This window comes from Leucoraja erinacea, chromosome 1 (genome assembly GCF_028641065.1).
Source record: "Leucoraja erinacea ecotype New England chromosome 1, Leri_hhj_1, whole genome shotgun sequence".
NCBI lineage: Eukaryota > Metazoa > Chordata > Chondrichthyes > Rajiformes > Rajidae > Leucoraja > Leucoraja erinaceus.
In genome coordinates this window covers 73,396,632-73,422,824 of record NC_073377.1, presented here as the reverse complement: position 1 = coordinate 73,422,824, position 26,193 = coordinate 73,396,632, and the positions used below count along the sequence as shown (strand labels likewise).

Here is a 26,193-nt window from a genome sequence, read left to right as displayed (position 1 = left end):
CACCGGCTTCAGGTGGGGAGCATCCTGCAGTTGGGGACGGCTTCAGACGAGGACCAGTGGGGGGAAGTGTCCTACAGCCGGGGAAGGGAGATGGGTTCAGGCGGGGGCTGTCGGGGGCCAGCAGGGGGTGGGGAGAGCCTCCTGCAGCCGAGGGGGGGGGGGGGGGGGGGGAGAGGGACGGCTTCAGACGTGAGCTGTCGGGGGCCGGTGGGGGTGGGGGGAAGAGCGTTCTGCACCTGGCGGAGGGGGACGGATTCAGGTGGGGATTGTCGGGGGCCGGTGATGGGGGGGGGGGCGGCCAGCTGGCGGGGGACGTTCTGCAACGGGGGAAGGGGAAAGATTCATACAGTGGCCGGTGGGGGCTTTCTGGAGGGCTAGTCTAGGCGTTGAGGGCCGAAGAGACTGGTTTCCAGAGGTCTAGTACGGACATTGTTGTCCAAATGGGTATTTCTTGTGGTTGTACGGGTGGGAGCCCCTGACCACGGGCTGCAGGACACTATGGCTCCAGCTGCACTCAGCGAATCCCGGCTCCGCTCAATAGCTCCCGGCTCCACTCAGTGGCTCCCGGCTCGGCTCGGCGTGTTGGTCTTAGCCAAAGATCCTATAGCAGAGCAAGATAGATCTCTCCTTCTAAATGCAATGGGCTGACATGTAGTACACAACGGTACAGAACATGGGCATTTTTTTCATCCATTTCAGTAACCTGACTCGAACTGCAGTATAATCAACGTTGCGGGGAAACAGTTTGTGTTAATAAATTATAATTCTGAAAATGAGGAAAAGATTTTTACCAAAAACTTTTATTTTTACGAGGATGTTTCCGTAGCCGGTTTCCGTCTCCGCACTAGCTCCGCTATTGGATCCTTGGTGTGGAGACGGCAGCCGGTTACAGAAATGGGGCTGAAAGTTACCCATGAATCTGCCCATGACAGCACTACATCTTTTTCTTCGAGTGATCTATCTTGCTTGCTATCAGATCGTTGGTCTCAGCAGACTCAGCCCCACCCGTTCTCCACACTCTGCTCACACCGCTTCTTCAGCTTTATTCCCCTCGCCGCTGGTAATTGACAGCGGGTTCTGGAAGGGGCATTGCTGTCCCCGCGAATGACAGGAGAGAAGAAGATGGCGAGTAAGTTGGCGAAAAATCGTAGCGCTGTCGGATATTGTTTTTGCGCAAATGTAAAAACAACACAAACAGGAAGAGGCCAAGATGAGAGTTTTGGTTATGTATAGACAGATTGACTTGCATATCCAAATTTAGCAACTGATTTCCGTGACAGATGTAATTATTGGATACCTAAAAGGACCAAAAGAAATTGTGTAATTTCAACAATGTATCAGTAAGACAAGCCAGTGGAGAGGTTAAGGGAAGTTACTTCATTAGAAACTGGAACAGTTCCAAACCAGAGTGAGCAAAGCTGATGAATTCTTCATTTGTCATGAAATTATTAAAGAAAATCTAATGTACTAAAATGATAACCATACAAACAAAATTGTGTAAATTAACCTGTTCAGTGCCACCTCTGAGTATATTCAGGCCATGGCCAATAGTAAAAAAAAAACATGGCAGTGAACAGGTTAATGTTAGAATTTGCATCTATGATTTTATTAGAATTCTGACTTGCCAAACTAGTCATTTTTCCAAAAACAAGTGGAATTTAGAGGGGCGTTTGTCACAGAGAAATACTGTGGGTGCTCAATCTCAAAACAAAGGTATGTTGGGAAAAGTGAATGGATCAGACAGCATCTGGAGCGAGAGAAGCAAATTAACTTTTAAGGTTAATTGAAGGTAGGCATGCAGGTGCAGCAGGCAGTAAAGAAAGCGAATGGCATGTTGGCTTTCATAGCAAGAGGATTTGAGTATAGGAGCAGGGAGGTTCTACTGCAGTTGTATAGGGTCTTGGTGAGACCACACCTGGAGTATTGCGTGCAGTTTTGGTCTCCAAATCTGAGGAAGGACATTATTGCCATAGAGGGAGTGCAGAGAAGGTTCACCAGACTGATTCCTGGGATGTCAGGACTGTCTTATGAAGAAAGACTGGATAGACTTGGTTTATACTCTCTAGAATTTAGGAGATTGAGAGGGGATCTTATAGAAACTTACAAAATTCTTAAGGGGTTGGACAGGCTAGATGCAGGAAGATTGTTCCCGATGTTGGGAAAGTCCAGGACAAGGGGTCACGGCTTAAGGATAAGGGGGAAAATCCTTTAAAACCGAGATGAGGAGAACTATTTTCACACAGAGAGTGGTGAATCTCTGGAACTCTCTGCCACAGAGGGTAGTTGAGGCCAGTTCATTGGCTATATTTAAGAGGGAGTTAGATGTGGCCCTTGTGGCCAAGGGGATCAGAGGGTATGGAGAGAAGGCAGGTACGGGATACTGAGTTGGATGATCAGCCATGATCATATTAAATGGCGGTGCGGGCTCGAAGGGCCGAATGGCCTACTCCTGCACCTAATTTCTATGTTTCTATGTTTCTAAGGTTGATCTTGTATCAATCCCATTGTTAAGTTTATTGTCATATGCACAAGTACAGTGAGGTACAGGTGCAATGAAAATATACTTGCAGCAACATGACAAGCATATAGACTGACAACATACTTGCATCACAGATTAGTTTGGGAACAGCTGTCCAGGACACAAGGAATTGTAGAGAGTTGTGGATGTAGCCCAGTCCATCACACAGACCAAACTCCCCACCGTTGAATCTATCTTCACTTCATGTGACAATAATAAACCTAAAACTGTAAAAAGAAAAAAAGTGCAAAAGCAGTTAGAAAACAAGTCCACAGTAGTGTCCATGGTGGTTCGTGGTGTTCTGTTGCTGAGGTTAGATTACAGTTGTGCAAGTTGGTTCATACGAAAGTAGCAGTTTATTAACCTGGTGGTGTGGAAACAGGAACTTTGGCCCACTGAGTCTGCGCCGACCAACAGTCATCCATTCACTAGTTATATCCCACATGCTAGGGACAATTTACAGAAGCCCATTAATCTACAAACCTGTAGGAAGGAACTGCAGATGCTGGTTAATTCACCACTGACCCACCAATGAAAACGAGACACGTGATTTCTCAACTTACCCTTTCTCCAGTCAACGATTAAGTTCCTTGGTTTTGTTGATGTTGGGCGAGAGGTTGTTGTTGGGGCAACAGTCAACCAGGTGTTTGTTCTATTTGTTCTATTTGCCGTACATTGATTATTCACCATTCAGCCAGTAACAGTGCTGTGTTGGCAAATTTGCAGGTGGAATTGAAACTGTGCTTAACTCCACAGTCATGACTGTGAAGAGAGTAGAGCCGGTGGCCAATCATACAGGCCTGCAATACATGTGTGTTGATGGTCAACGAGGAGAAATTGTGTTACCAACCCTTTCTGAATTAAGTCTTCTAACGTGGAATTCAAGGATTTAATTGCAAAGTGAGATACATAGGTCCAGTTCTTAGCATTTGGTGATGAGTTTGTAGGGAGTTATAGTGCTGAATGCTGTAGTTAATGAACACCTGACATATGTGTTCCTGTTATCCAGATTGTCCTGAACAAAGTGGAGTGCCAGTTAAATAGCATCTGGCATTGACCTGTTGTGACAATAGGAAATTAAAGTGGATTCAAATATTTTCCAAAGCAAGATTTGCACCATAACCAATCAACCAATCATAACACCTCATTGGAGGTGACAGTGGATGCAAGTGCTACCGAATGGTCATTGAGGCATGTCAACATACTCTTCTTGGGTACCGGTACAATAATGCCCTTTTGAAGCAGGTAGGAATCTCGGACAGCAAAAGCGAGGTTGAAGATTGTATTTGGCCACGTGGGCCTTCTGGATAGTTTTGTATAGTTTCACCCTCTTGAAGGATACTCTTGATTTCAACCTTGGAGACTGAGATCACAGTTGCCGAGGCTGTGTGGGGTTCATGTAGGTGTGTCATTGTCCTCCCTTTCAAAAAGATGCATAGGAAGCATTGAGCAATTATGCATTGTTTCCATTTATGCTGCTCGCTTTGTGTTATAGCAAGTGTTAGTGTGCAAGACCTGCAGCAGCTTTTGAGCTTCCTTCTGTGATTCCAGCTTAATCTGGAGTTATCATGTTGCTTGTGATCAGGGGTGGAGCATGCCCCCCCCCCCCCCCCCCCCCCCCCCCCCCCCCCCCCCCCCCCCACCGTTTTGAGAGGTGGGGGACAATTCCCCCCTCATATTTTGTAATCCAGATTTTAAAACCCGGTGAAGTCTCCGCTTTCCGCGAGACAGTGGGGATGGGACTGATGATCGAGGGTGCCGATTGGACGAGAGAGACGTCGGTCAGCAGGCAATGGGGGCGGGACATGATGATTCAGCCTGATCATTAGAGGAGGGAGGTGTCGGTCAGAGGCGGAAGTTGAGGGGGGGAGGATTGGAATGAGGATAGCGCGCGGTGATTGGAGGAGGGAGACGTGGCACAGGTACCCGCGCCTCATCCGCAGCCAGGATCGAGCCTGGCTCTCTGGCGCTGTCCCGTCCCCACCCGAGTGCCCCACACCCGGGGGTGGCCAGAGACGTCGGGAGTCAGAAGGGAGCTGTGTCCCCAGGCCCACAGCCAGCGCAGAGATGTAGCACTAAACCCAGCTCAACTCAGCCTGTCCCACTGGGTTCACCTACAGCCCTGCCTGGACTTGCGGGAAATATGGCCCAGGTTTACAGCTAGCACGGAGAAGCGGCCCTGGTGTCCAGAACTTATGGTTGGGCAGACTTTTGTTGGATTACACTTGCATTACATTGAAAATGGAGGATAGTAAAAGCTTCTTTAGGTATGTGAAGAGGAAAAAATTAGTTAAGACTAAAGTTTGACGCTTGAAGACTGAAAAAGGTGAATTTATTATGGGGAACAAGGAAATTGCAGATGAGATGAACAGGTACTTTGGATCCGTCTTCACTGAGGAGGACACAAACAATCTTCCTGATGTACTAGTGGCCAAAGGATCTGGGGTGAGTGAGGAACTGAAGGAAATCCACATTAGGCAGGAAATGGTGTTGAGGAGACTGATGGGACTGAAGGCTGATGAATTCCCAAGGCCTAATGGTTTGCATCCCAGGGTATTTAAGGAAGTGGCTCTGGAAATCGTGGATGCATTTGTGATATTTTTCCAATGTTCTATAGATTCAGGATCAGTTCCTGTGGATTGGAGGGTAGCTCATGTTATCCCACTTTTTAAGAAAGGCGGGAGAGAGAAAAACAGGGAATTATAGACCAGCTAGCCTGACATCAGTGGCGGGGAAGATGCTGGAGTCAATCATAAAAGATTAAATGGCGGCACATTTGGATAGCATGGATTTACGATGGGGAAATCAATCTTGACTAATCTTCTGGAATTTTTTGAGGATGTAACTAGGAAAGTGGACAAGGGAGAGCCAGTGAATGTTGTGTACCTGGACTTTCAGAAAGCATTTGATAAGGTCCCACATAGGAGATTAGTGGGCAAAATTAGGGCACATGGTAGTGTGGGTAAAATGCTGACATGGATAGAAAATTGGTTGGCAGACAAGAAACAAAGAGTAGGGATTAACGGGTCTCTTTCAGAATGGCAGGCAGCGACTAGTGGGGTACTGCAAGGCTAGGTGCTGGGACCCCAGCTATTTACAATATACATCAATGATTTAGAGGAAGGGATTCAAAGTAACATTAGCAAATTTGCAGATGACACAAAGCTGGGTGGCAGTGTGAACTGTGAGGAGGATGCCATGAGAATGCAGGGTGACTTGGACAGGTTGGGTGAGTGGGCAGATGCATGGCAGATGCAGTTTAATATGGATAAATGTGAGGTTATCCACTTTGGTAGCAAAAACAGGAAGGCAGATTATTATCTAAATGATGTCAAGTTGGGAAAAGGGGAAGGACAATGGGATCTGGGGGTCCTTGTACATCAGTCAATGAAAGTAAGCATGCAGGTACCGCAGGCAGTGAAGAAAGCGAATGGCATGTTGGCCTTCATAACAAGAGGAGTTGAGTATAGGAGCAAAGAGGTCCTTCTGCAGTTGTATGGGGCCCTAGTGAGACCACACCTGGAGTATTGTGTGCAGTTTAGTTCCCCTAATTTGAGAAAGGACATTCTTGCTATTGAGGGAGTGCAGCGTAGGTTCACAAGGTTAATTCCCGAGATGGCGGGACTGTCATATGCTGAGAGAATGGAGCGGCTGGGCTTGTATATTCTGGAATTTAGAAGGATGAGAGGGCATCTTATTGAAACACATAAGATTATTAAGAGTTTGGACACGCTAGACGCAGGAAACATGTTCCTGATGTTGGGGGAGTCCAGAACCAGGGGCCACAGTTTAAGAATAAGGGGCAAGGCATTTAGAACGGAGGTGAGGAAACACTTTTTCATACAGAGCGCTGTGAGTGTGAAATTCTCTGCCTCGGAGGGCGGTGGAGACTGGTTCTCTGGATATTTTTAAGAGAGAGCTTGATAGGGCTCTTAAAGATAGCGGAGTCAGTGGATATGTGGAGTAGGCCATTCGGCCCTTCGAGCCAGCATCACCATTCAATGTGATTATGGCTGATCATCCCCAATCAGTACCCCGTTCCTGCCTTGCTTTTCTGTCCATACAGTGGATGGAAAAAAACTGTTGGATTCAAGTGCATTGCCTGGAGAGTTGGGGATGAGTCATGTCTCTGTGAAACAAAGTACACAACAGTCCTCGTCTTTGTGATTCAGCAGTCTTCTATTTTGTTCTCCAGCGATTTGTGCGTTGGCCAGAGGAATGCTAGGGAGGTGGGGTTGGGGGTTACATGCCTTCATTGACCTTTATACTTTCATGAAGACTTCTCTGCAACTATGTGCTCTCTTACAATGGAGGCTTCCCCAATGCTTTCTGGTGCCCTGCTGGTGTTTCTGGGAGTCGGGTCTGCTGGCCAAGCGTATGGTCACAAATGCATTTAAAAGTCCATTTCCTACTTTTGTTGTAGATTTCAGCTATAAAAGGGCAAAACATGAGCATACAAGTGTTAAGCTAGGTGTTAAACTAGCTAACTAACAGGGATGGGGATTTTCAAGTGGAATAATTGGAAGGAAGGGAATGAAGCAAGCTGAAAATGGACGAAAGTAGTCTGAATGAAGGGGTATTTAAGGAAGTGAAACGTAAAAGCATTAGTGACAGTGGCACTGATGTCATTGACAGAGTCAACAATAATGAGAATATCATGGAGGATGAATAAGAGAACACAGCAATTGTGTAAGGAATAGTAAGATTAACATTCTTTGCATGCAGCATTTGACTAGAAAGATGATTTGATGGCACAAATAGCAATAAAGATGGTTATTACAAGGTAACCAAGGCTAGAAAATTAATATTCAGGCATATTTGAAAATTTAAGGATTGACAGAAAGGAAACCAATGTTAAACTGAGTTCTTTTGTCAGTCCAATTCAAGAAAACGTGATTCAAACCATTGCTGCTAAAATCAATTCTTTATTCTGACAGCCCTGGATGATTCTTTAAACCTTCCAACACAGAGCTAGAAACTCTAGGGCAGGTCAAAAGAACTACTCATTTGGTACAAACCTAACACATTATATAGGTATTAGACAATTATGGTACAGAAAGAGTGGCAAACTATTAACCAATCATTATGGTTTACCATACATTTAGCTTATTTGCATTGACCAATCAACTAAATCCTGCCCAGTGATTGACAACATGTATAGTTACATAATTTTCCCTTTTCCGGCCTCTTTACAAGCCATTTTCCCCTCTGTGGTTTTCTTTAACCTCTTTGCTAAAAATCATTTTATTTCAATGAAGTAAAACCACAGAAATATAAAACTGATTCTCAGAGACCACCTCTCAGAATATAAAATACACATCATACAGCAATCACACAATACATACACACAAAACATATATTTTCACTTTTGGAAAAGAAAGTTATTTCTAAAACCTCAGATGTAAACAAAGTCTAATACTTACAATCCTAATTAAAACACAATACACTTCACAAATAATTCCCCTACTTCATAGTTAAAATACAGTTTACCCATTCTTTCAAAGTGGTAAGGACTTAAGTTATTTCTACAATCCCCAACTACACAAAGGCCACTAATTGTCACACTTGATAAATTATAATTGCTTCTTCCCAAGCTCAGGTCTAGTTTCATTCTGAATTACAACCTCCCCCTTCTATCTCTGGACGAAAGGAATGCAAGGCCTCCTCACTAATAGCATTCCACACAGCAAATGGAAGATTATCAAAACAGAGTTACTTTCTCAGTTTTCTATAAGCATAAACCACCCTTATACAAAGGTCACACAACCATCACCTATGCCTTATCTCTTATCTCAACATAAATACATTTAATCAGCACAAACCAGATCACAATTATCTAGCCTTTGTGCCCAAGACCCAATATAGACAACCATAAATCCCCTTTATGGCACACCCGAGCTTAAAGATGTGTCATAAAGAAAGGACACATGATGCTCATGTCCTGAGACGAAACCCATCAATAACCTATACTCTAAACATCAAACTAAACGAAATACAACTTCTGACAGCGTTATAGCTGCTTCAAAGCAAACAAAGCTATGCCTATTGAGATCAACATTTCCATGTTATGATAAGCCATTTGTTCTGTGTGTGTGTGTGTGTGTGCTCATTGCACTTTATTTCTTTGTGGGGCTATGTATTTCTGAAAACCTCAGCTCCAAGTCCTTCTCTTGCAACTTAACATAAGTTCCTCACACAAAAGTTATCATCTGAGCAATTCTATTGTATAATATTTCCTCACCAAGATCAGGTAGATCTCATTATCAAGTATTAAATCATGTCAATGGTGAGAAATGATAATGCTCAAGGTTTCAAGGTCAGTTTATTGTCCCATGTACCAATTAAGGTACAGTGAAATATGAGTTACCATACAGCCATTCTAAGTGAAAAGCAACAAGACACACACCCACATAAAAGTTAACATAAATATCCACCTCAGCGGATTCCACATTCCTCACTGTGATGGAAGGCAATAAAGTTAAATCTTCTTCTTCTTTGTTCTCCCGTGGTCGGGGCAGTCAAACCATCCGCAGTCGGGGCGATCAAAGCCCCTGCTTTGGGGAGGTTGAAACTCTCTCCCCGCGGCATGGAGCTCCCGAGTTGGCCTCCTTTTACCAGAGACCACGGGCTTTACAATGTTCAAGTCCACAGGCCCCACGGTTGAAGCCTCGATCCCCAGCAACGAGATTGTAAGCTCCGCGATGTTAAAGTCCTGCAGATTCCCGCGGCTTGGAGCACCCGTCGGTCTCCAGGAAAGACCGCCAACTCCATGATGTTAGGCCACAGTGGGGACGGAGATACGATATGGAAAAAAAATGCATTTCAGTCGAGGTAAGAGATTGAAAAAAGTTTCCCCAAACCCCACCCCGCACAAGCCCCCACTTAAAACCAACCAATGAACACTAAAACATGCTTTTTAACACAGACTAAAAGAAGAAAGGACAGACAGACTAATAAGAAATAGCAGGGATAAGATATCGCTAGTAAGAGAATACAAGCTCCTAACATTAGCTCTATTGGAGGACAGAATATGCCAAGAAATAATGGAGTATCATAAGATAATGTACTGTAAGAACAGTTATTTTAATCGTCATAGCTTGGATAAATCCAATCGACTTGTGAAGTCTCTCTCGCTCTCTCTCTCGCTCTCTCTCTCGCTCTCTCTCTCTCTCGCTCCATCCCTCTCGCTCTCTCTCTCTCTTCCCAAATTCACCCATAGTTGGGCCCATTGAGGCCTCCACAGTCCAGGCCGTTCTCGCCGGGTGGTGGTGCTCCGGCGTCGGTAGAATCCTCACAGTGGCATGGGAACCCTGGAACGGCCGCTTCCATACTGGAGACCGCGGCTTCCGAAGCCAACAAGGCCGCGCCCGATGGAGCTCCACAACTGGTGATCTCGTTGAGAGTTCCCAGGCTCCCGATGTAAAGTCAGTGCCGACGTCCGCAGCTGGCCGCTTCTCAGACCCGCAGCTCCGCGATGTTTTTTATCGCCGGTCCCAGCATACCTGAGTTCCAGCGCGGCAACGCGGGCAAGGCATCGCCCGCTCCGCGATAGCGCTCCAGCGCTGTGCCGCTGCCGAAGCCGTGGTACTGGGCGGTCCCCGACATTTGTCGGTTTATTTTCGGCAACTGCCGGCGTCATATCAGGGTCGCCAAAAGATTTTGAACATTTCAAAATCCAGCGGCGACAAACAAAATGTTGCGACACTTGAAAAAACACCACCCGTCAACATGTCCTCGCCGCCGAAAAAATTGCCAAGTGGGACATGCCCTTAATGTTCAAAACTGGTGTCCTAAACATAAAGCCAAACACAATGGTACAAAGACAAATGATTGGTCAACTGGGAAAATGGATTAAATAGTGAGATGGTCGATCAGCAATGGCACATATTAAAGCAGATATTTCACAAATGTCAGCATCGAGGATACATTTTTGACTGAGATATATGAATACACGGTGAGGTACCGGATATATGGAGGATGGCTAATGTCTGGAGGATAAGAAGGGCTGCAAAGAAAAACCGTACTACTATAGACGCAAGCCTAACATTTCTGGTAGGAGAGTTACTAGAGAGGAACCTGTGGGATGATATACATGCATTTTAAAAGACCGAGGCCGATAAGGGATAGATAGAAACATAGAAATTAGGTGCAGGAGTAGGCCATTCGGCCCTTCGAGCCTGCACCACCATTCAATATGATCATGGCTGATCATCCAACTCGGTATCCCGTACCTGCCTTCTCTCCATACCCTCTGATCCCCTTGGCCACAAGGGCCACATCTAACTCCCTCTTAAATATAGCTAGATAGATAGTAAGATAGATAGTAAGCATGGTTCTGTGTGTGAGAGATCGTATTTCCTGAATTTGATCAAATTTTTTAAAGAAGTAACCAAGACGTTTGGTCAGGCAAAGCCGTAGTGTATTTGGACTTCAATAAGGTTGTTTGGAAAGTTAGATTGCATGGGGTCCAGGAAGAGCTCGCTAACTGGATGCAGTAATAGCTTCATGTTCGGAAGCAGAAGGTGGAGGTGGAAGATCGCTTTAAGGATTGGAGGCCTGTGACAAGTGGTGAATATCAGGTGCTGTTAACATCTATATCAATTGTTTGAATGAAAATGTAGAAGGTATGATGAGTAAGTTTGCTGATGGCATTAAAATAGGTTGTATCGTAGATTTATCAAAAATTACAAATGAGCTGTAATCAACTGGGCTAGTGGGATGAGGAATGGCAAACGGAGTTTAATTCAGATAAATGAGAGATGCTGCACTTTGGGAAGTTCAACCATAGCAAGACCTTCACAGTGACATTAGGGCGATGGAGAGTGTTGTCGAACAAAGGGATCTATCAAAGTACAGTAAACCCTCGTCTTTACGGACCTCTTTATAATGAACTTTGGTTAAAGCAACTGTTCTTTTTAGAACACAGGCTGCTGGTTACACCGTGGAGGCGACTGAAATTGACAAGGCATTGAAATTAACAAACAATCGGCACTTCAATAGACATTAGACAATAGGTGCAGGAGTAGGTCATTCGGCCCTTCGAGCCAGCACCGCCATTCAATGTGATCATGGCTGATCATCCACAATCAGTACCCTGTTCCTGCCTTCTCCCCATATCCCCTGACTACGCTATTTTTAAAAGCCCTATCTAGCTCAAATCTGCACTTACTGCTTCAATCGACACTTAACTCTATAAAACAATGTAACAAACAGCGTTTAATATATTTACCTTGTAGTAACAAAAATATTTTTAGTTAAAGCGAACTTTGTGCACAGCAGGTTAGTGTCATTGGAAGGAGAAACTGAGTTAATGTTAAAGATCGATGTCCTTTCACTCTGAACTTCATATGGGCAGTTGATTGTGGGGATCTCATTTAGAGCAAGACAGGGTTTCCACACCCTCAATGCTGCAGACCTCTCCTTCTGAGCTCAATCTCTGAATATGGGAATCAGCAGCAAGGGCAGCGGTTATTTCCATTCCCCAGCTGCGCTGGACAAGGTGGTGCCCGGCGGCCTTCTTGGGCCACTGCGCTCCTTGTGGTGAAGGAGATCTCACTGGGCTTTCAGTGACTGGGCTCCAGGATTCTGACCCGGCGCCCTGGCAGTGATGTCAATGGGGGATGAACCCTTACTTGGTATGGCAGAGAATTGGCAATAATGAACAACACAACACAACCACTCCTCCCCCTCCCCCCATGATGTGTTATAATGACGCTTTACTGTGCACAGTTCCCTGAAAGTGGTGTCGCAGATAGATGGGGTGGTGAAGGCGGCTTTTGGCGCATTGGCCTTCATTAGTCAAGGAATAAAGTGTGGAATTTGTAACGTTATTTTACAGATGTACAAGATATTGGTGTGACCATACGTGGAGTATTAAGTTCAGTTTTTGCTGCCCTATAATAGGAAACATGCCATTATGGTGGAAAGGGTGCAGAGAACATTTATGCGGCCATTGCCAGAACTCGAGGGCCTGAGCTAAAGGGAGAGGTGATGTAGGCAAGGACTGCTCCCTGGAGCGCAAGAGGCTGAGGGTCAATCTTATCGAGGTGATAAAATCACGAGGTAAATAGATCAGGTGAATGCACAGAGTCCTTTTCCCAGGGTAATGCAATTAAGAACAAAATGCAATTAAGAACAAGAGGCATTGAGTATGAGAGTAAACTGGTGAACAATATAAAAACAGACAAAGAGATTTGGCAGGTGTGTAAAAAGAGAAAGGGTAGCAAAAGTAAATGTGTAGGAAAGAACTCCTAATCCTGGTTTAAATCGAAGGTAGACACAAGATATTTATTTGTCACATGTGCCAGATGGCACAGTGAAATGTGATCACCATACAGCCATACAATAAAATAAAGAACACACCATACGATAGAGTTAAACATAAAACATCCCCACACAGCAGAATCAAAAGTTTCCCACTGTGAGGGAAGGCACCAAAGTCAGTCTCTTCCTTGATGTTCACCCGTGGTTGGGGCCTCCGGAGCCCTCTGCAGTCGCCACTACGGGCAGCCCACTGCTCGGGACATCTCGCCTGGATGTTAGCTCTCTCCGACGTCGGGACTGGAGGCCAACCTCAGCGGCTTGGACCTCCAAAACAGCCGCTTCCCACTGGAGTCCGCAGCTCCCGACGTCCCCAAGCTGTGCCGGGCGGAGATTCAACACTGGCGGCCCTCGGCAAAGGGCCCCAGGACTCCGCGATGTCGGTCAGCGCCGCCCGCGTTGGGAGCCCCGCGAACCACAGCTCCATGATGTCGACTCTGCATGCCCAACGCTCCGGAGCTCCAAACGGCGATCCAGGTAGGTATCGCCCGCTCCGCGGTGAATCCTGCGCCGCGCCGCTGCTGTTGTAGCTCTGGTCCGGTCCCTGGTCTCCGGTAGGAAAGGACGCTCCGATCTAGCTGATAAGCCGCAAGGGGGGGGGGGGGGGGGGGGGGGGGGGGGGGAGGACGCGACTCAGAGAAATAGTCGCATCCCAGCCAGGAAGCGACCAAGAAACGGTTTCCCCCTTATCCTATCCCCCTCCCCCACATAGAAAAGCTAAAGTGACCCCAAAACAATCAGTTTAGACAAACTAAAAGAAAAAAAAGGAGGGAAAAAACGGACAGGCTGTAGGCAGAGGCGCCTTCAATGCAGCGCCCCTAGTGGTCTATAATCACAAAATGCTGTTGCAACTCAGTGGGACAGGCAGCATCTATGGAGAGAAGGAGTGGGTGACGTTTCAGGTCGAGACCCTTCTTCAGACTGATGTCAGGGGAGTGGGCGGGACAGAAATAGAATATGGTGGGAGAACTGGGAAGGGGGAGGAGATGGAGGGAGAGGGAAAGCAAGGGCTATTTGAAGTTAGAGAAGTAAATGTTCATAAAACTGGGGTGTAAGCAACCCAAGCAAAATATGAGGTGCTGTTCATCCAATTTGCACTGGGCCTCACTCTGACAATGGAGGAGGCCCAGGCCAAAAATATTGGGAATGGGAGGGGGAATTAAAGTGCTGAGGGTGTTGCATCTCCTGCGGTTGCAAGGGAAAATACCTGGGGAGGGGGTGGTTTGGGTGGGAAGGGATGTTGACCAGGGTTTTGCGGAGGGAAAGCAGAAAGGGGTAGAGATGGGAAGATTTGTCCAGTAGTGGGATACCGTTGGAGGTGGCGAAAATGTTGGAGGTTTATATGGGGCGGCTGATGGGATGGAAGGCGAGGACAAGGGGGACTGTCCTTGTTACAAATGGGGGGAGGGGGAGCAAGAGGCGCAGATGCGGCGTAGACAGAGGAATTGGGAGTAGGGGATAGTCTTTACAGGAAGCAGGGTGGGAAGAAGTATAGTCTGGATAGCTATGGGACGCGATGGGTTTGTAATAGATGTCGGTCAATAGTCCTGTGATGGAGACGGTGAGATCGAGAAACGGTAGGGAGATGTCGGAGATGGGCCAAGTTATATATAATGTTTACATATTCACATATTCTGTTGTGCTGCAGCAAGTGAGAATTTCATCGTCCCGTCTGGGACATAGGACAATAAAACATTCTTGACGACTTGAATTTGAGTGCAGGATGGAAATTAGCCACGAGGTTGATGAAGTCAGTGAGTTCTGCATGGGTGCAGGAGGTAGCACCGATGCAGTTGTCAATGTAGCAGAGGTAGAGTTCGGGGAAAGGGCCAGTGTACACCTGGAACAGTGATTGTTCGACATACCCTATAAAGAGGCAGGCACAGCTGGGACCCATGCGAGTGCCCATAGCTACCTCTTGGATTTGCAGGAAGTGGGAGGTGTCGAAGAAGCAGTTGTTGAGGGTAAGGACCAGCATCTGCAAGGCAGAGGTGAGTATTAGTAGATGGAAATTGGCTGGTTCTGCGGTTGAGGAAGAAACGGAGGGCTTTAAGACCTTCCTGGTGGGGAATAAAGGTGTAGAGTGACCGGACATCCACAGTAAAGATGAGGGAGTGGGGGCCAGGAAAACGGAAGTCATTGAAGAGACCAAGAGCATGTGAGGTGTCTTGGACATGGGTAGGGAGGGATTGGACCGGGGGGATAGGATGGAGTTGAGGTATGTGGAAATTAATTTGATGGGACATGAACAAGCAGTACCAATGGGTCTGCCAGGGCAGTTCTGTTTGTGGATTTTGGGGAGAAGATAAAATCGGGCCGTGCGGGGCTGGGCAATGATAAGGTTGGAGGCTTTAGAGGGCAGAGCCGGAAGTAATGAAATCAGAAATGGTGTGTGATATTAAGCTCTGGTGCTCGTCTGTGGGGTCATGGTCCAAGGATAAGTAGGAGGAGGTGTCTGAGAGTTGTTGCCTGGCCTCAGCCCGGAAGAAGTCAGCGCGCCAGACTACCACGGCACCTCCCTTGTTGGCGGGTTTGATTATCAAGTCGGGGTTGCTGCAGAGTGAGCGGAGGGCTGTACGTTCAGGGGGGAGAGGTGAGAGTATGTAAGGGGAATGGAAAAGTTGAGGCAATTGATGTCCTGCCAGTAGTTGGAAATGAAAAGGTCTAAAGAAGGTAGTGGGCCATCCGGGGGAGTCCAAGAGGAGGGGGTCCAGTGGAGACGGGAAGAGGGGTCATCACTGGGTGGAGGATTCCTTCCTATAGAAAAAGGCACAGAGGTGACGGAAGAACTCTACATAGTGACGGTCTCGGAACTCATTGAGGTGGGAGGGGAAGGGAACAAAGGTGAGGCCTCTTCTGAGGACAGACCGTTCTGTATCAAAAAGGGCGAGGTCGGAGGGGATGGTGAACACACTGCAAGGTTGGGGGTTGGGTCAGAGGATGGCAGGTGAGTAGATGGAGGCCGAGGCGATGTCTGGTGGGTGGGATGGTGGGTATTCAGAGGAGGGGGACATGAGGACTATTGTATGGGTGGGGGAGTAGCTGGGGCCACCTGGTTAACAGAGGAAGGGGAAGAACCAGTGGAATCCCTACTGAGGTTCCCTGTAGGAGGAGGGGAAGCTGTAGGACTTTTTCAGAGAGGAGGGGGGCATGAGGAATATTTTATTTTGTTTGGAGAGGAAAGTAAATGTTGGTCTCTTAGTGGAGGAGATTGAGGAACTAATAATGGGAAATTGAAAACTGACAGATTCTAAATAAATATTTTGGGTTGGTCTTCATATTATGACACATTATAAACATCCTAGTAATAAAACAGATAATCAAAAAATTGTAGGAAGGACTTCATCACTAGAAAAAAGGGTTAGGCAAAGCATTAACGGGTGGCACTGTGGCGCAGCGGCAGAGTTCCTGCCTTACAGCGCCCGAGGCTGGGTTCGATCTTCACTGCAGGTGCTTTATGTACAGAGTTTGTATGTTCTCCCTGTGACCGCGTGAGTTTTCTCTGGGTGCTTCGGTTTCCTCCCACACTCCAAAGATGTACAGATTTGTAGGTTTTGGTAAAATTGTAAATTGTCCGTAGTGCGAGACATCGTGATACAGTGTGGAAACGGGTCCTTCGGCCCAACTTGCCCACACCGGGCAACATGTCCCAGCTACACTGTTCCCACCTGCCAGCATTTGGTCCATATCCCTCTAAACCTATCCATGTACCTATCTCTGCCTCAACTACCTGAACTACCTCCTCTGGCAGCTTGTTCCCACACCCACCACCCATAATGTGCAATGATCACCCCTCAGATTCCTATTAAATCTTTTCCCCTTCACCTAAAACCCATGGTTCTCGATTCATCTACTCTGGGCAAACGACTCTGTGCATCTACACCATCTATTCCTCCCATGATCTTATACACCTGCATAAGATCACCCCTCAAACTATTGCGCTCCAAGGAATAGAGACCCAGCCTACTCAACGTATCTCTATAGCTCAGACCCTCTAGTCCTGGCAACATCCTCATAAATCTTCTCTGCCCTTTCCAGCTTGACATCTTTCCTATAACACAGTGCAGAGAACTGAACACAATACTCTAAATGCAGCCGTGTATGCAGTGTATTTGGTTTTCCAGAAGGCACATGATAAAGTGTCACAGCAAAGTTTACGACAGAAGACCAAGAGGGTTTGTGGATTGTAGCATGTATGCAGGAATAGCTAGCTGACCAGAAAGAGTTGGGATGAGAATGCATTTTCAGATTGATAATTATTAACGAATGGGATGCCAGACGAATTGGTGTGATAATTTTATATAATTGTTCAGCATTTACATTATTTTTAGCATATGGTTGCATTGCATAATTACACTCCTGCTGGGTTTTTTAAGATCTTTAAGAGAACCGATTCATGCTTATCCAGGACGCTTGCAGCGGATGTTGCTGCAACTTCAAAAATATGACATTGTTCTGACCTACAAACGTGGTAAGGATATGCACCTGGCAGACACTCTCGTGTGCGTCCCAAAAGACCTGTGAGGGTCTGTCCTCACCAGATGATGACTTTATCGTAATGACTGAGTCCTTTATTCCCTCGTCCTGTGTGGAGGACCTGGTTACCCACACTTCTGCTGCCAGTGCCTTATGGTCGCTTGCCTCCGTCATTAAGCGCGGCTGGCCAGACAAACACTACAATGTACTGCTGCCAGTTCGACCTTTCTTTGCTGTCCGCGATGAGTTAGTACTGCAGAATGGCATTATCGTAAAAGGCCATAAGGCTGTGGTCTCTGCTTCGCTGCATAGCAAGTATTTTAACACTGTCTATGCGGGGCACCCGGGCGCTGAAGCCACTGTCCTACAAGCAAAAAATCATGTTTTACTGGCCTGGTATGGCTGAATACATCAACGAGAATGCGGCATCCTGCTCGGTGTGTAACTGCTTGGCACCTCATCAACAAAAACATCTCCTGCCCTCCCGTGGTCTACAGTGGCAACTGACATATTTGAATGGCATGGCAAGCAGTACCTGGTGCTTGTCGATTCGTATTCCGGATGATTTGACATCGATTTTCTTGGCAACCCCACTTCTCGCGAGGTAGTTTTGAAGCTTGCTCGCCATTTTGCAGACCACGGAGCTCCTTGCATACTGTTATCTGATAACGGCAGTCAATTTACCAGCCAACACTTCAAGGAGTTTGCTGCACCCTGGGGTTTTCGCCACATCACCAGTAGCCCTGAATATCCACAATCGAATGGACTACCTGAGCGGGCTGTCAAGAGTGGCAAACCGCTTATGGAACAGTCGCACAGAGCTATTTCCGACGTGTACCCCGACCTGCTTAACCTATGCAACATCTCCCGCGACCCCATTTTGGGTTCACCTGCTCAACGATTATTGTCAAGGCAGACCCGAGCCACGGTGCCTGTGGCAGATCAGGCATTGATCCCGCAGGTGGTTACACCATCGGAAGTCCAGTCCAGGCTGCAACAACAGCGTGACATTCAAAATCAGTGGTATGACAAAACTAGTAGGCTGCTGACACCATTAATCAAGGGGCAGGTGATTCGTTTGCAAACTGACAAAGGCCATGACCGTATCGGTGTAATTTCTGGAACTACTTCTGAGCCACGCTTATATCAGGTCAGTGCTGATGGCGGCACCTGCAGGCATAACAGACAACATATCCCGCCTGTGAATGAACCGGCTCCACCTCCGTATTATCCAGACCGTACAAGTGTACTTCTTGACCGTGTCCAGAGGCATTGATGTGCCTGCACCAGCACAACCCACTTCTGGAGCGGCTGCTCTGCCAGTGGCTACGTCCCCTCCGCCTGTGCTGCAGACCCCTGTTTCATCACCGGGATTGCTGATTCAATCTCCGTCACCAGTCAAGCCACCGACTCTGTCCCCAGTGGGGAAAGACGGAGATGGTTTTTATCGCACATGTGCTGGTCGTGTTTGCAAGCCCACCGTGAAGTACCCGGGCTATGTTTGACTTTCCTCCAGCTTATTATCAATTGCTATGTATGCCTTATTTAGTCAATGGTTTTGTACTGACATTTAATTCTTTATTACAAACTCATGTGCCATGCTTTGTAGCTCCGCCCACTAGTTTAACAGAAAGCTTCTCTTCCCTTTCTCCCTCAGTCTTGAATTATGTGTTAAGATGAAGTTACCTATGCTGTAATGCTAATAAAGTCTTTGGATCTTAATCACTGTGCGTGACTTAAGTTATCCCAACAGCAGAGCTCAACACTGCCTGACAAACTATTTCCAGCAATTTCTATTATTTCAGAAATTAATGTATTTCATTATGGTGAAAAATGAAGTAAATTGTCATGTCTAGAAAATATGATTAAACTGTGAATGAAGGTAACGATTCTTCAGGTGCAATTGTTACTTTAGTGTTTAGAAACTTGTTCTATTTTTGTGCTTTTTTTTAAGACCAGCAAGAATCAAATAAAAGTAGAACTCGTAGATGAAAACTTTACAGAATTGAGAGGGGAGATTGCAGGGCCTCCTGATACACCGTATGAAGGTAAGCGGTAATGTTATTCTGTGAAATTTTGGCTCTGACTGCTGAAGGATAATTTTAATCAATTCTAAATTGCACCGTAACTCTTTTCATGTAAGAGTTTTGCACGTACATAAGGGTTAGAGAGAAGATTTTTTTTGTTATCAATATTTGTGGAGGAGAGCTTTGTTAAATTATCTGAAATGGTTTTTAAAGTAATGTTGTAGTTTCTTGTGGCACTGTTGAAATAAAGGTTTGGATAAGTAAGACAAAAAAGAAAAGCCATTAGACCCAGATCGTACACAGCCTTGGATATGGAGTTTTGAAATAGCACCAACATTAACTGATTTTTCAAAACTCTTCGAAAATGTGAATTGCCTTAAAGAATTGTAGAGTGACAAATTTTAAATCCTTTTAAGGGAAAGGCTGTAATATGGCATTGGGTAGGGAAGGTCATTGAGGAGAAAAGAGCACTGCCAATTATAGACTATCTTTATCTGACTCGGCATGTGCAAGATTGTCTGATTTGGATAAATGTAAGATTTAAAAAATATTTCACAACTTAAAAATGCATTCTATGTCATTGGATTGTTATTTTAACATAATGCAATGCCACGTCTGAGAAATCTACTGCGGTGTTGTTCAGTAGCTTCAGAAGTACTATCAAAATGACAATTTTACCTTCCTTCTCACCATTGAGTGCCCTTGTACAGGTGCACAACCTTTTATCCGAAAGCATTGGGACCAGACACTTTTCGTAATTTGGAATTTTTCGGCTTTCGGAATGGAAGATTTTTAGCATAGATTTTAACGGCTGGCTCAGTGGTAGAGTGCTCGGCTCATATCCGCAAGGTCGCGAGTTTGCGCCTCGATCCCGGCAGTTACTCGATTGTGAGTTTGAGTCTTCAATGTAGCTTTTTCTTGCAGAATAGGAGAGAATAGAGAGGGTGAGGCTGGGATCATTCTCTGCGAGATGATCTTAGTGCGGGAGACAAGTGTAGGAGAGGTGTACTGACTGTGTGGGCAGAACTTTGGAAGTGATTGCCCACCACTCTCAAAAGCTGCTGTGTCTCCCTGTCCCTCCAACTCCAGAGGAATCCGCTCCCCGATGGGCCGCTACGGCGACAAGTGGCAGTTCGCCCACAGCCCGAGCTGCGCCACCCCAAGAACAAGACATACCTTGCACACCATCAGCTTCTACGTGTTCCCCTGGAGTTGCTGATCTTGGATCTCCGTGCTTGCAGTGGGCCTGGGGGCCGGTGTCCCGATGAGGGGGCGCAGCTCGGGCTGTGGGCGAACTGCCACTTGACGCCGTAGCGGCCCATCGGCTTCTGGTGGTCCTGAGTCTCTCAGCTCCTGTCCAGGGGGGTGACCGGAGACGTCAGGACCAACAGGAACCCGCTCCCCGATGGGCTGCTACAGCAACAAGCTGCGCCCCCTCATCCGCAACCCCAAGAACAAGACGACCTTGCACACCATCAGCTTCTGTCCCTACTGTGTGTTCCTCTGGAGTTGGAACGGGGCTGGGTTGCTGCTGGCTGTGGGTCTCTGGGATCTCCGTGCTTGCAGTGGGCCTGGGGGTCAGTGTCCCGTTGGTCCTGACGTCTCCGGTGACTGGCACTGACCTGCTGGCATCGCCGACGTGAAGACAGTGCAAAGCCCCCGCGCCGGTGCAATGGGCGGGGAGCTGGAGAGGAGAGGGAAGGGGTCACACACATGGCCGGGAAGCAGAGGGGTGTAGGTGGGGTGAAACTGAAGGGAGTGACAATCTGCTGCTGCCTGCCCGCTGAGTTAACAAGTTTCCACGCAAGACTCACGATACACTGTGTATCGTGAGTTTACCGTGGGAACTTTTTAACTCAGCGGGCAGGCAGCAGCAGATTGTCAATTATTAACCCTCCCGCGCAATATACCCTCACCATCTCTTTTATGAATGAGGATTTAGTTCCCCTTTCTTCGAGGACCGACCGGAGGTTCCGCTGTCACCTCTGTGGGCCGTCCTCGGTGAACATCTTCAAGGACCGAAAAAATGTCCGCTATTCGGAGCTTTTCGTTATTTGGAATTTTGAATAAAAGGTTGTGCACCTGTAGTTGCTTTCTGTGAAGCAGCAATATACGTACAATTAATTTTAAATGTTATATTTGCTGCTTGTGATTTGTGGTTGTGGATCTATGAGATTGGGATCTGTACTGGGTCCACTGTGCTGTGCTGTGAGAATCTATGGTGGGTCTCCTATTGTTTGTTATTCAAATCATTAACATGAATGTGAATGTATGTTACAATGTTAGTAAATTGCAGATAGCAAAATTGGTGGTTTAGTGGACAGTGAGAAAGCTTATCTGAGTTTTATAAAAATAAATCTGGATTGACAAAGGAATTGGGCCAAGGAATAGCAGATAGAATTTAACTTGGACGATGATGCATTTCGGCAAATGGTTAGGCCCTGGAGAATGGTGTAGAACAGAGAGACTTAAGGATACAGTTCCCTGAAAGTCACAACACAGGTAAACGGGGTGGTGAAAAAACCGTTTGGCACACTTTCCTTTGTCATTGAGGGTATTGATAACAGGAATGGGACATTAGCTTTGCAAGAAATTGGTGAGGTCATATATGGAGTATTGTGTAGAGTTCTGGTTGCACTGCTATAGGTCGGAAGTCATTAAACTGGAAAGTATACAGAAAAGATTTGCCAAGATATTGATAGGACTCAAATGTTTGAGTTATAAGGAGACGCTGAATCAGCTGGTACTTTTTCCCCTGTAGGAGTGGCGTGTAGGAGGCTGAGAGGTGACCTTATTAGAGGTATACAAAATCACAGAAGGCATAGATAAAGTGAAGAGTTGCTGTTTTTTCCAAGTTAAGAGAAGTCTAGAACTAGAGGGATAGATTTAAGATGACAGCGGAAAGATTTAAGAGACCCAAGGGGGCATTTCTTCACACACAGGCTGGTGTGTATTTGGAATGATATGCCAGAGAAAATTGTAGAGGAGGGTACAATAGCAATATTTGAAAGATATTTGGACATGTACATGGATAAGAAAGCTTTAGAGAAATATGGGCCAAACGTGGGCAAAAGAGACTAGCTCAACTATAATACCCGGTCGGCATGAGGCAAGTTGTGCTGAGGGTCCTGTTTAGTGCCCATTGAACGTAGCTAAAATGAAATTTGGTGAAAATAGGGAAAGGAAGTGTTACTTGGTGCTTATAATACTTGTGGTTTGTGGAGTGCTTAACATTTGAACTGTGCTTGATGCAAGTTGATATGTTTTGTTTTTAAAAAAAAAGTTAAAGTAGACTAATCGACTTGTAGATAAACAAATGATTTGAAAGCAGACTTTAAGCAAACAGAAACTACAACTAATTAAAAGCAAAATGTAAGCGAACTTTTATGTAGTAGCATATGAGAGTTTGTTGTAGCATATGAGAGTTTGTGGAGACCCATGAGGTTAAACATCGCTATTGTAATCAGCATCTTGAGAATTGATTGGCGGCACTGATACAGAGGTAGGGCTGCTGCCTCACATAGCCAGATCCTGAGCTCGGGTGCTGTCAGAAGACTTTCTCCCTGTGACCACGGGTTTCCTCTGGGTGCTCCAGTTCCCTCCCACATCCCGAAGACGTGCGGGTTTGTAGGTTAATTTGCTTCTGTAAATGTCCCCAAGTGTGTAGAGAGTGGATGAGAAAGTGGGATAACATAGAACTAGAATGAACGGTGATCGGTGTGGTCTCGGTTTGCCAAAGGGATTTTTTCCCAAGCTGTATCTCTAAACTAAACTACAAATTTCAGGTCAAGAAGTTAAGTTGGAATCTAAAATTCAGAGGAAGAGCATCAGGAAGGATAAGTTACCATGGCAATTTGATGCAGGAGGGAGAATTGTCTGTTAAGTTGCAATGGCTTGGATTCGGGCAGGGTTCAGAGAATAATGAATGTGATTTTGTGTCGGGTAGGTATGGGGATCCAAGATCTATCAAATTGATTTACATTAGCGCCATTTGGATTGACGAGGTGAAATTTCTTTACGCGCCAGTTTGTACATCTTTGGCATTTTTTACTGCAAAGGGCTGTAGCTGCTCAGTCATTGAATACATTCAAGGTTGAGAAGGATAAGTTTTTTAAATTTAGAAGATGTGCGGATCAGGTGGACAAATGAATCGGTCACAGTGTTACTGAATTGTGGACAAGCTTAAGGAGTCCTATCTAAACAAGTCCCACCTGCCTGCATTTAGCCCATATCCTTCTTAACCTTTCTAATCCAGGTACCTGTCCATATGTCTTAAGTGTGGTTATAGTACCTGCTTCAATGGTCTCCTCTGGGACCTCATTCCATATATCCACTATCCTCTATGAAAACGCTGCCCCTCGGGTCCCTATTAAATCTTTCCCCTCTCACCGTAAGCCTATGTCCTCTGGTTTTGATTCCCCTACAATGGATACAAAAATAATGTGCATTGACCCTTTCTATTCCTCTCATGATTTTATACACCTCTATAAAATCGTCCATCTTCCTGTGCTCCGAGGAATAAAGTCCTAGCCTGTTCAAGTTCTCCCTATTGCTCAGGCCTTCGAGTCCTGGCAGCATCCTCAAATTTTCTCTGCGCACTTTCCAGCTTAACAATATACTTCCTGAAGCAAGGTGGCCAAAACATAACACAATACTGTTGTGAGTTGAATGGCAATATCTTGCGTTGTAACTTCTCAGACCACTGTTGCTAGGCATCCATTGACTCCCCCCCCCCCCCCCCCCCCCCTCATATTAAAGTTCTTGCATTTTTCCTTTTTCCCAGGCAAATTAAATGAATAAGTAAATTTAGTTTATCTACTTTGTGCATATTACTAGAATACTTAAGGCAGATTTTAAATTGAAGAAACTTAATGTGCCAAGTGCTGTAGTGAAATCCATGTGAAAAACATAAGAGCAAAAAACTCTGTATCCACGGTCTTGGTTAATTCCAGAATCCTGCGATCTGAGTGTGAAGCTCAAACACATGACATTATGATATTGTTGTAATTATGAAATCATAAGACCATAAGTGATAGGTACAGAAATAGGCCATTCGGACCATCAAGTCTACTCGGCCATTCAATCATGACTGATCTATCTCTCCCTTCTGACCCCAATCTCCTGCCTTCTCCCTTGCTTGAAGGAGGGGTAGGGCTTGGTGTTTTGGGGTATGGAAGTTTCGGGTAAGACAGAGGTGGGGTGCAACTGCTCTGTCTGATACCACAAGAAATTGCAGAGTTGTGGATGTAACACACTCCATCCCATAGATCAGCCTCCCCACATCAATTCCATGTACACTTCACCCTGTCTTGGGAAAGCAGCCGACATAATCAAGGATAATTTTCACTCCGGTGTATTCCTCAGACTCCTTCTCCCCTCTCAATGTCGTTCGTCGGGCAGAAGATGCAAAAGCCCCCCCATGTACCACCCCGGATTCAGTCTTCTTCCCTTCTGTTACCTGATCTTGCATTTTTGCAAACCTTGGACTTTTTTTCCAGAATAATATTCTATTGCTGTTACATGTTCTGTAAATTTTAACTCTTTGCACTACCTTTAGGCTTGATTGCATTCATATATTGTATGCATATTACTAGAATACTTATGAAAGGCAGATTTTAAATTGAAGAAATGGCTTAATGTGCCAAGTGCTGTAGTGAAATCCATGTGAAAAACATAAGAGCAAAAAACTCTGTATCCACGGTCTTAGTTAATTCCAGAATCCTGCGATCTGAGTGTGGAACTCAACACATGACATTATGATATTGTTGTAATTATGAAATCATAAGACCATAAGTGATAGGTACAGAAATAGGCCATTCGGACCATCAAGTCTACTCGGCCATTCAATCATGACTGATCTATCTCTCCCTTCTGACCCCAATCTCCTGCCTTCTCCCTTGCTTGAAGGAGGGGTAGGGCTTGGTGTTTTGGGGTATGGAAGTTTCGGGTAAGACAGAGGTGGGGTGCAACTGCTCTGTCTTACCACAAGAAATTGCGGAGTTGTGGATGTAACACACTCCATCCCATAGATCAGCCTCCCCACATCAATTCCATGTACACTTCACGCTGTCTTGGGAAAGCAGCCGACATAATCAAGGATAATTTTCACTCCGGTCATTCCTCCTTCTCCCCTCTCTCGTCGGGCAGAAGATGCAAAAGCGTGAAAGCATGTACCACCCGATTCAGGAACAGCTTCTTCCCTTCTGTTACCTGATTTATGATCTGTCCTCTGGTAAGGTAGGATATATTCCCAATCTTCTAACCTAGCTCATTGCAAACCTTGGACTTTTTTCCTGAAATAATATTCTATTGCTGTTACGCAGTATTCTGTACTCTGGAATTTTACTCTTTGCACTACCTGTTGAACTGGCTTGATTGCATTCATATATTGTATGATTTGATTTAGGTACACATGACAATAATCTAACAATATGAAAAAGAGGTTACAAAAATTACTTCCCTACACTCACCCAGGAGGGAGTTACACCGCCAATATAAAAGAGCATTATGGCTGCACCTGGGAAATCTATCCTGCCGCATATGGCCGATAGAAACATAGAAAATAGGTGCAGGAATAGGCCCTTCGAGCCTGCACCGCCATTCAATATGATCATGGCTGATCATCCAACTCGGTATCCTGTACCTGCCTTCTCTCCATACCCCCTGATCCCTCTAGCCACAAGGGCCAAATCCCTCTTAAATATAGCCAATTAACTGGCCTCAACTACTTTCTGTGGCAGAGAATTCCACAGAGAAAAAATTCTCATCTCGGTCTTAAAAGACTTCCCCCTTATCCTTAAACTGTGACCCCTTGTTCTGGACTTCTCCAACATCGGGAACAATCTTCCTGCA

At 45.8% G+C, this 26,193-nt stretch overlaps 2 protein-coding genes across 3 annotated transcripts in view; one reads left to right on the top strand and one right to left on the bottom strand.

Annotated features, from left to right (window-relative positions):
• The window catches only part of rpl9 (ribosomal protein L9), a 192,476-nt gene extending 167,716 nt beyond the window's left edge, over window positions 1–24,760 (bottom strand). The window contains exon 1 of the mRNA XM_055637488.1: window positions 24,757–24,760. The gene's annotated coding sequence lies outside the window, so the exon portion shown is untranslated. The remainder of the gene's footprint in view (window positions 1–24,756) is intronic.
• ube2kb (ubiquitin-conjugating enzyme E2Kb (UBC1 homolog, yeast)) overlaps window positions 1–26,193 on the top strand; it is an 82,698-nt gene that overhangs the window by 11,326 nt on the left and 45,179 nt on the right. The window contains exon 2 of one of the 2 annotated variants that reach the window (XM_055637466.1): window positions 19,269–19,362. The exons of the other annotated variant lie outside the window; for it this stretch is intronic. Within the exon in view, the coding sequence (XP_055493441.1) occupies window positions 19,269–19,362 (94 nt within the window). The remainder of the gene's footprint in view (window positions 1–19,268; window positions 19,363–26,193) is intronic. 2 annotated transcript variants of the gene reach the window in all.